This window comes from Podarcis cretensis (genome assembly GCF_951804945.1).
Source record: "Podarcis cretensis genome assembly, chromosome: 4".
In the NCBI taxonomy this organism is placed as follows: Eukaryota; Metazoa; Chordata; class Lepidosauria; order Squamata; family Lacertidae; genus Podarcis; species Podarcis cretensis.
This window is the reverse complement of record NC_137173.1, coordinates 55,611,969-55,622,619: the sequence shown is the minus strand read 5'-3', so window position 1 is coordinate 55,622,619 and position 10,651 is coordinate 55,611,969. Positions and strand designations below refer to the sequence as shown.

Sequence of the window (10,651 nt, the reverse complement as noted above, 5' to 3'; positions counted from 1 at the left end):
AGAAAACCCTTGAATTCTTCTGTACAGCTGCTAATGGCACAAGAACCCTGTGTCCTCCAATGCTAACTCAAAACCAAAGCCTGCTCAGCCATCCACTTACCTGGGAGTAAGTTCCACTAAACACAAAGGGCTGGATTCAATTAACCCAGTGTGCTAGTGGAAGACAGCACAAAAACTCCTTCCCCATATCTCTTCCCTCCATGTGTTCTCATGTCTGCCCCAAATTCACCCTGGAGAACCCCCACAACAACATGGAGGAGAGGGGTGATGGTTTCATCTGACAAGCAGAAATGCTTGCACTGATGGAATGATAATATTAGCACAATACTGAAGTCTTCCCAAAGAGACTTATTTCTGAGTAGACATGTAAGTTAACAGTGAATTCTTAAGTAGTGATTGGTCTTTAGCTCCTTAGGAAAGAAGCCCAAGCCTCTGCAAAGATTTCACATCTTGCATTTGTCATTTTTGTGCAGGAGGGGATCTTTAACATCCACCCACACTTCTTGTCTGGTAATATTTGAAGAAAATTAAGTACTTCTAGGGAACCCACCACAGGAAAGATGTATCCTTGCTGAAGGGAATAAGTCCTTCCCCTAAAGGGGAAGGGAAAATAAGGACTCTAGGAATTCCTGTTACTATTGCCAAACAACTCACTTATCAATCAGAGCCCTGACTGCACTCATTGCCTAAAAACACTGCTAGGTGGGAGCAACCAGGCTATTTCAGAGAAATCTCTTAGAGGGGACCTGCACATTTTGCTTCATAAATTTCTTTCTACAAAGGATAGAGGCTTACTTCTTTAACATGAAAGCTCAGAGTCTGGGTGTGTCAAATGGAGACTTTCATGAATGCCATGGCACTCTTGGGTGTTGGATTGGCAACCTCCGGGATGCAATCTATCAAAATAATTTTATCTGATAGATGAACAGTAACAACAGGCTAACAGTTAAAAATGAATATTTGACAGCAAATGTTTCAGAAATCTTTATTTAAGAATATTAAACAGTGGTCCAAAGCAAAACAAGCAATCTTTTAAATACATGACTCTAATGCTTATACATGTCATATCATAAAAACGTTATCCAGTAGCATTTTCCCAATAATACATTTCTCTTTTTTCTTTTACAACTCCATTCCTATATATCCATGACAGCTGTCTTTTAAAAAGGGGTGGAGGAGGGATTCAAAACAGAATTTTTGGCAGGACTAGGACAGCCTGATCACCTGCACTGCTGTGTGTACGATGGCAGATGGGGAAGAAACTATACTGTCCCTTGGAGCCATTCATTTTCTTTCTGTTTCTTTTTGTTTTGTTTTTGTTTTGTTTTTTGGCAAAGACTGGCAGAAGGAGCCTGTGAAGTGGGAAAGAGGGAAATGATTGTTTCCCAAGCCATTGTTGCAATATGTGTGTGGTTCCCCTTGAGTTTCTTGCTCTGCTGTGCCAGAAAGAGAGAATCCAGAGCAGTGTGTCTCCAACTTTTTCTGTGGGGGCAGGGGCACATTTAGAAATCTGAGATGCTGCTATGAGCACCACAACATACCCATTTCATAGAAGAAAAACTGGTGCTCCTCAGGACCACCATCAAAAGAAAACGGGGAAAAACAAACCTACATCCCCCAGGAAATAGAACACAGACAGAAAAACAGGCAAACTTCTCAACATACAACCAGAAAAAGCTCCTGTACCTCAGGTTGGTTTTTGGTTTTTTTTAAGGGAGGTGGAGGCATCCTTGGTGAGTGGCAAGAGTTAGGGTGTTTTAGGGAGCTATAGAGCCTATGGGGGCCACATTAGATCTCCCTCTGTTCTTGCACTTCTGTTCTTCTGATGTGGTTCTCTAATCCTCCCCTATAGCACAGACATTTACACTGGTGGCCAAGGGGAGAAACCTTCTGTCTGTAACAGATGTGGATGCTTTTGGAGGGGTGGTGGTCTGTTTTTGTACAACCCCACACTCCAAGTCCACATTGCACTGGGCAGTCATTTTAGAGGCTGCTGTCTACTGTCATTCAAATTGTTTCCGCTCCGTGAAACTGATTTCCAATGACACAACCAGAATGTCATTTCCCTTTTCTTAAGAAGCATGAAAATCTGGGTAAATAAACACTGACAGTGCAACTCTATGCATGTCTACTCAGAAGTAAACCCCCCTGAGTTCAACTGCAGGGAAGTGTAAGAGGATTGCAGCCTCACTATACCAAAGAATATATAACCTTTCAGAACCTACTCTTTCATCCTACTTATATGGCTAATCTATGTCAAATAAATATCGTGAGTAAATTTGTTCAATATACTGAACTTCACATGGGTTAACTGAAAATCAATCTTATGAAAATTGCCATATGGCAGAGTGTTAAGACACAAGGAGACACCATAGCGCTCTCAGCAGGTCCAAGATCTTGTATCTCCAGTCTCAAATCCTGGACAGCCACTGCAAGTCAGTGGAGACAATACTCATCACAACAAACTTCTGACTCAGTAGAACGCATTTCCTATGTTCCTAGAGTGGGGAAGTCTATAGCTGTGAATTTACAATGGAGCTGCTGCCTCTGAAATAAGAGACCATGTACAGTTTAGTTTCACCAGCAAAGGCTGGGAGATAACCCCTTTCTGGAGCCTGGAGAGTCACTGCCAATCGGTGTAGACTGAACTCAATGGACTTATGGTCTGACTCGGTACAAGGCTACTATCTATGCTTCCCTAAAGATATTCATCTCAGTTACAGCATCCTATACACAAAAGTCATTTAATTTTTTTAAAAAAACAAACCACTTTGATTAATGATGCAAAAGTGGTGAATGCGCCCCACATCTTAGGCTGTGTACACACACTAACCCATTTGTAGCACAAAAATGTAGTTTTTTCCTCAATCTGGAATTGTTCTTGCTTGTCCTCAACATGCTGCTTGCACTCTAGATTGAGTCTTGATCCTGCTGTCCACAAGGATGGTTACTTTACGCACATTTGAAAACCCTCCCCTAGGTTAGGTTATCCATGCTTTTTTCCTCCCTGCACACGCCCCAGATGAACGGAGAAGGGAGTGGTGACAGCTGTCTTGATTAGTGGGACCATCTATTTCAGGTGGACAAACAGAGGGGGGCAGGGGTGAATGCAGATTCAATCTGCTATGACCTTTTCTTTATAAGAAAAACTGTTTCTCAATAAGCACTCTTAAGGGTCGAAAAATAGGCAACAGATCTAGATAGTGTACTTGGTTTTCATGGATTCTAGAATAAAATGTCTTGTTTGTGCAGCCACAGCTGTTTGGATGAGCTTTTGATGCCCTTCCATTTTCAGGGGGGGGGGGTGATGATAATTCTTGCTGTATAAATATTTGTTGTGGTTGGTGTTGGATGAGAAATCAAACATTGCTTTGCTGTAAAAACTTTGTCCTGCGCTCCCTTTCTCTTTCATCTTCTTTTCTATATTGCTCTTCTAGTTTTTGTTTTTCAGAGTCCATACTGTGCAAGGTACAATCTGGACATCTTCTGATCTTCTCAAATTGACTAAAATCTGCAACGTACTTCCCATTCGGAGAGAGAGAGACCACAGGCATAAACTCAAAACCCCAGAAGATCTCCTCTGGGATATATGATGTTCGGCTCTGGCAGACGGCACTTGTTGACTCTACGGTGGCATTCAGGAGGACAACCAGTTCAAACTCTTTTTCTTTCAGGTTTTGGGGTGAAAGGTCTCTTAAAGGGCTGCTCTCATCCAATATGTGGTAAAAAGTCAGAGGTAAAATCAGGAATGGACTCTCTGCTGCGGAGTCAACGTGGAATTTAACAGTCGCTTGGTTAAGCAGAATCCTCTCACCTTCTTTAGTTTCGTAGGACTCGAGAAGCTTTCCTGTCAGCTGGCACTGGATCAAGAGGCTCTTTCTCATGTTTGCCACACGGATTACAAGGCACAGATGCCCATTGTGCTTGGAGATGACAGCACAGTGACTGAATTTAATGGTCTCGGCCCTTTTTTTGGGTCTAGCAATTTTGGCCAGGAAAGTCCCCGTGATGAAGATCTCGATCAAGGTGGTGAGAACCAGCTGAGCAACTAAAAGGAAGATGGCATGAGGGCACTCTTCTGTGATGTAACGGAAGCCATAGCCAATGGTAGTCTGCGACTCCAAAGAAAAGAGAAATGCTCCAGTGAGTGACCTCACATGCATGACGCAGGGGGCCTGGTTCTGCGGGTGTTTGTTCCCTTCCAAATCTCCATGAAGAAAGGCAATGACATAGTAGATGACTCCAAAAAGAAACCAAGTCATTACAAAGGTAGCAGCAAACAAGGTCAGTTTATATCTCCACTTCATGTCGATGACGGTGGTCCACAGATCCTGAAGATAAAGGAGGTAAATGCCATCAACCTTGTCGATCCTCACGTTGCTGTGGCCACTTTTGGACATCACACGAGGTTTGCTCTTCTTCGACTTAGCAGTGATGTTGCCGTTCACTAGTGGCGCTTGTGACATATTGATTTGGGTGGCTTCCATTGTCAGTGTCTTAGACCTAAATAGATGGGGGGAAATAGTTTTTTAAAAGAACAACAACAAAGCTATGATAAAACAGACTCTATATTAAAATCACCAGATTATGATTACATTCCATATTTATGGGCAAAAATCTGCTACACTTTGAAAGTTTCTGGCATCAGCATGCAATGTTGCACCAAGTTAATTTCATAAGCAGAAAATAATATAATTTCCTCCCTGGCGTTCATGTCAATATAAATGACTTGACTCAAGAGTCCAGAAAGTAATTTTATCAATTCAGTCCTACATTGTATTAAAATATTTCTCATATTTATTATTATGGAAAGAAGACAGGCCTCTCTTTTTAAGAAAACGATAACAACATTAATTTACTGAATGTGATCCACTCAGGAGACAAATATTCCATTAACACTAGACCAATTTAGCTATGATTTTCCAAATCAGTTCTGTAATTATGTCTCCCTTAGAAATGCTGGGGGGAAAGATTTTTAAAATGAGCATTTTGATTTCGATTTTCAGAAGTCCTCAATGCCTAGCTGTGTTAGAGGGGAAATAAAAGCAAGCAATCTTGTGAATGCCTAGAAAAGAGCGTGAGAAAGAAATATTTGCACCTGAAAGCTCTTCAAGGCTGTTTACATCATAGGCCTCTCCAATTTCAAAGAGTCAGTGGAAAAAACAGGAGGCAATTCACAAATTCAGCTTTCTAGCAATGGGCCCTGCCCTTAGCAAACACAGAAGGGACTGGACCACAAGTTTCTCAAAGTTTGTTTACTGTGAATCCTAGCTCAGTGCAGATGGAGATGAAGTGTGCCTCTGTCCAGGACTGAACAAAGCGCACAAAAAGCAGGAGGTGCCTGTCTTTGCCAGTTTGATGGGACAAAAAAAGACACGGTTTCCACGACCAGACAGTGGTTACGCAGCACAAGGCCAGAGCAAGTTAGCAGGAGTTTCCAATAACAAAACTTCCTGTGCTTAAATCCCCCCACAAAAAAACCCCCATGCATCCTTTGTACTCTGGCAATTCATGCAGCTAGTATTGTTTTGTTCCATTGTTTGGCTTCAAGAGAGAACTTTAATAAGTGATTCATTTTTATGAACCACAGGAGAGAGAGAGAAATACTTCTCCCTTGTAACTCCTTAAAAGAACATTTCTGGAAATCAACGTACTTGTAGTAGACATGTGTGCCAAGCCAGGATAACAATGTAATTATTCACTAATGCAACTTTCCTGTTTTGTCAGTGAAAGAATATTTATGTTTACACCCATAACTGAGTAACTGCTGGCAGCCTGAAGGTAAATTTGTGTTTATTTTTATTTCCTTAACCAGCTCACATATGACAACTCTTGAAAGCTCAAAAGGAGAAGGGGGAAAGCACCAAGGATCCCAGTAAAAGAACTTTTGTGTGACAGTAAAAACAGCACCACACACACACACACACACACACACACACAGCAACATGTCCGGAGGAAAAAGACAAAGTCCTGATATGTGAGCAAGAACAATAAAGAGAGAAGGAGGGGCAGTCCATCAGAAAATGTGCTTTAGTTTCAACGGACTAACAACTGGGACATGGGCAGGAGGAAATGCAGCTTAGGTAATGGCACACAAATCCCAACCCAGAAAACCATTTGAGAAGAAATGCATGGTACTTGTTCACAACCTTTGGACAAGAAAATATAGTGTTTGGTTTGTTTAACCAACGGACAGAGAACAGTACCAGATTTTCTCTCAGCTCCCCAAGGTTTGATCTTCATCCTGCAGCTTGTTACTTTCTCTCTGATGTACAAATGGAGCTTGGGTGTGAGTCACCCATACTTGCCACTGGGAGAAGATGGTAAATTCATTTACAGAAGTAGGAAATGAATGGAAAAGCCCTTGTGCTGTTGACCAAAATGGGGGTGGAGAAGCTCCATCTGTAAAACAGAGTCCGTGAACCCATAAGGAATTGTTGAACTGAGCCGCCTATAGTCACGCAAGGGCAAGAATTAATTTGCCAAGGTAACTAATCCTCATTTCTTCTTTTAACATACTGCCCTTTTGGGTGTTGGCAGTCCACCGTGCAAAAACATGACTCAGGAATTACAAGAAATCAAGCAGCTCCTGGCACAACAGGAGTGCGTAAATCCACTAATGAAGAGGGCTGCAGCTGACCTCTCAAAACTGAATTCCTTCCTAGTGAACAGATCATGAAAATAAGCAACCTTCTGGCCTAGTCAATTTCACACCTCAAGTATTGGAGGTGGAGGTGGTGAGAGACAGCCAGAAGGCTAGACTAACCATGTACAGTGGTACCTCTGGTTACGAACACTTCTGGTTATGAACGCTTCAGGTTACAAGCTCCGCTAAACTGGAAGTAGTTGCTCCTGGTTGCAAACTTTGCCCTAGGATGTGAACGCGTGCAGCGGGAGGCCCCATTAGTGAAAGCACGCCTCAGGATAAGAACGGTTTCAGCTTAAGAACGGACCTCTGGAACGAATTAAGTTCATAACCAGAGGTACCACTGTATCCTTTACAAAAGGCAGTCTTCTGCTTGAGGGAGTTCTCCATTTGAAAGGTGGTCTGGTACGAATCCAGGTTAGACGTAAATAACTCTAGGAAGAGAGAGTAGGGACCTTGAAGGCTCCCAACAACAGCAAGCACCTAGATAGTGGACTGAATAGGCACAGAAGCCACCTAGTTATTGACTTCCCCATTATGGCCAAATGCATTGCATTGCTATTTAAATTATCACAATTATTTGTAAATTTTCATCTCTACATATAAATCAGCAAATACATTTTTTATGCATATTGGTAGTCTCTCTTGTCATCTTGTTGGTGATACATTTCCTCTTTTTCAACAATGCACAAGTGGCCGCAATAAGGAGCATTTAGCCCCTTAGAAGGGCAACTTGGACCCAAAGTAGCTTGCTGAGATCAGCTTGCAAGAGAAGAGTTGCAGCCTTGAAAAGACACCCTTTAGACACGTCTTCTGGTGAGGAGGCATCATGTCTGCATGGGTCTACTCCAAAGTACAAATCCAAACAAGTCATTTCAAGCAACATGCTACTTGGAGCTCCTAGCAAAACACATTTCCTGAAGTGCCAAGGAACATGGTAGCAGTGGGATCAACTTTCTAATTGCTTCCTAGCAGCAAATGACTCAGGAGCTCAAATTAGTGCAGAAATGGGCAGACAGAATTTTCATTGGTTCTGCCAGATGGAGTCCTATTCCACCAATCCTGAAAGAACTACACTGAGTGACCATTTTGCTCCCAAATCCCATTCGACAGGCTGGTACTTAACTTCAGAGCCCTAAATAGCTTAGAACCCAAATATCTAAAAGAGGACCTTGCATACCAGCCAGCCCATGCCATAAGATCTTCAGTGGAGGTCCTTCTCCAAGTACTGTCCTTAGCTCAGATGCATTATGTAGGCACTAAGAAGAGGGTCATTCATTCATTCATTCCATTATCTGCAATAGTGCCCCAGCTCTAGAATTCCCTCCCCAGAGAATTCCTTCCTGGCGCCAACATGACAACGACTTAAAACACTTTGATTTGCTTAGGCATTATAAAGCATGATATTGCTTTAGTCTGACTTTAGCTGTTGTAAGTTTTTGATGCCTCCCAGTCTGTAATTGTTTGATGGACTTATGCTTTATTGCAGAGCTTTCCAAACTTTTCATGTTGATGACACACTTTTTAAACATGCATCATTTCGCAACACTGTAATTCAGTTTTACTTAGCAAACCAGAGATTAAACTAACCCCCTTCCAGCCCCAGGAGGAGCATAGGTAGTATTCACGAAACCAGAGGCGGCGCTAGCTTCTCTGGCCCCCGGAGCGCCACACATGCTGGGTACCCAGGGGTGGGGCTAGCCTCCCATGGGGGTGTTGCCCACGGCAAGTGGTGAGTGTCCCAGGGGGGGCAGGGCGGCAATGTCACCCCCCTCAGGGGGACCACATCTACCGCACCCCCTTCTTCTACCAGTGCACACAACACACCTACACACTGCAGCTGACACACTGACGTGTCGCGACACACAGTTTGGAAAGCTCTGGTTTATTGTATTTTCATTTTTAAAGTAATGTTTATTAAAAACCATCCTGGAATCCAGTGGTTGAATGGCAGTCTAGAAATCTTTTAAATAAACAAACAGACCTGGAACTAGAATGCAGACTGAAGACAAAATATCTAGCACCGTATGTTCCAGGGAAACAAGATGGGGAAAGAGATGTGGTGGGCACATCCAAGTCAGCTGTTTCCAACCTGGTGCCCTACATATGTTGTTGAACTACAGCTCCCATCAACATGGTCAATGGTCAGGGATGCAGTGAGCTGAATTCCAGGAACATGTGGAGGGCACCAGGTTGGGGAATGCTGCCCCCAAATGGCTGGTGGAACACCTTAACTCTGAGGCAGTTAAAAAGGTTGTTAGGCAATCCTCAAGCAAACACACAACAGCCACCTGAAAGAATGGACAATAGAACCACAGGAGCTGCCTTATACTGAATTAGACTATTGGTTCATCTAGCTCAGAACTGTCTACACTGACTGGCAGCAATTTTCCAGGGTTTCAGACAAGAGGCATTCCCATCCCTACTTAGAGATGTCATGGATGGAGACTGGTACCTTCTGTGGATCCCCAGCTGTTGTTGGACCACAACTCCCATCACCCCAAGCTAGCAAGGCCAGAGCTCAGGGATGATGGGAGTTGTAGTCCAACAACATCTGGGGACCCACAGGTTGAGAACCACTGTGCTACAGCCTTTATGGATTAGATCTTGGCTTGTTAGCCTACATCCAGTCCACCATTGCACTCACATGTCAGGCTACAAGAACATGTCCCCATCCAATGTCCCCACCCTATCCAAATGATAATAATAATTTATTATTTATACCATGCCCATCTGGCTGGGCAGCTCCCAACAGAATGTTAAAAATGCGACAAAACATCAACTATATTGCTGATATATTTTTCCTTTTCCTCCTCAGCTTACACAGAGTCTTCCTGCTTCCTTATTTTGCCCCTCCATCTCCATCTATTGACTCTTAAGAACACAAGACAAGGTAGTTTGATCAGGCCAATGGTCCAACATCCTGTTCTCACAGTGGCCAACCAGGGGGTTGGACTCGATGGCCCTTGTGGTCTCTTCCAACTCTATAATTCTATGATTCTATGCCTGTGGGAAACCCCCAAGCAGAGCATCAGCAGAACAGTCTTCAGCCCACCTATGACTCCCAGCAGCTGGAATGCAGAAGCATGCTGCCTCTGACAGTGAAGGCGGAACTTAACTTCATGGCTAGTAGCCACTGATAGCCTGGTCCTCCATGAATTTGTCTAATCTTTTGGTGGCCATCACTGCCTCCTGTGGGAGTGAGTTCCACAGTTTAAACTATGCACAGTGCGAATAAGCGCTTCCTTTTATCTGTCCTCAATTTTCCAAAATTCAGCTTCATGGGATGTGCATGAATCCCTGTGCCACGAGAGAGGGAGGAAAGCTTTTCTCTATTGCTTTCTCCATGCAGCGCATACTTTTATAAACTTCTACCAGGTTATCTATTGCTTGTTACTTTTCTCTAACCTAAAAAGTCCCAAATGGTGCAGCTGTTCCTCACAGGGGGCTGGCTCCGTCCCCTTGATTGTCCTTTTCAGACCCTTTTCCAACTCTATCCTTTTTGAGGTGAGGGAACCAGAACACAGCATTCCAAAAGCGGCTGCACCACAGATTTGGAAAACAGCATTATGATATGAACAGTTACATTTTCAATTCCAAGGATCCCTAGCATGGAATTTGCCTATTTTCACAACTCCGGTATGCATCAGAATCTCCTGAAGCAAGTCTAAAAGAAAGTGCACACATGCACACATCACAAGAGAAGAAATCCCCCCTCCAGCCATTAAACATGTATTATTATTATTATTATTATTATTATTATTATTATTATTATTATTTGAAGTCTTACATTGCCTTGGGGTGATAAGCCTCTGAAGAAGAAAAAGAAGAAGATAGGAACTCCAGACATAGGGAGCAACCCACAAGCATACCTTTCAATTTGCCATCATGGCTTGACCTGTGGTTCTCAATGTTATCAGGCCCTCATGACCAATTTAGCTGGGACACAGGGCAGGCTTTTAGGGCCTTCAGTGTCTAATGAGCCCACATTCACCTCTGGCATAG

General features: G+C 43.1%; 1 protein-coding gene across 8 annotated transcripts in view; it reads right to left on the bottom strand.

Annotated features, from left to right (window-relative positions):
* Positions 1-968: 968 nt before the first annotated feature.
* The window catches only part of KCNJ15 (potassium inwardly rectifying channel subfamily J member 15), a 37,410-nt gene continuing 27,727 nt past the window's right edge, over positions 969-10,651 (bottom strand). For all 8 annotated transcript variants that reach the window (XM_079974938.1, XM_079974940.1, XM_079974933.1 and 5 more), the window contains one exon: positions 969-4,503. In XM_079974938.1, the coding sequence (XP_079831064.1) occupies positions 3,360-4,487 (1,128 nt within the window). In that variant the 5' untranslated portion in view covers positions 4,488-4,503 and the 3' untranslated portion in view covers positions 969-3,359. The remainder of the gene's footprint in view (positions 4,504-10,651) is intronic.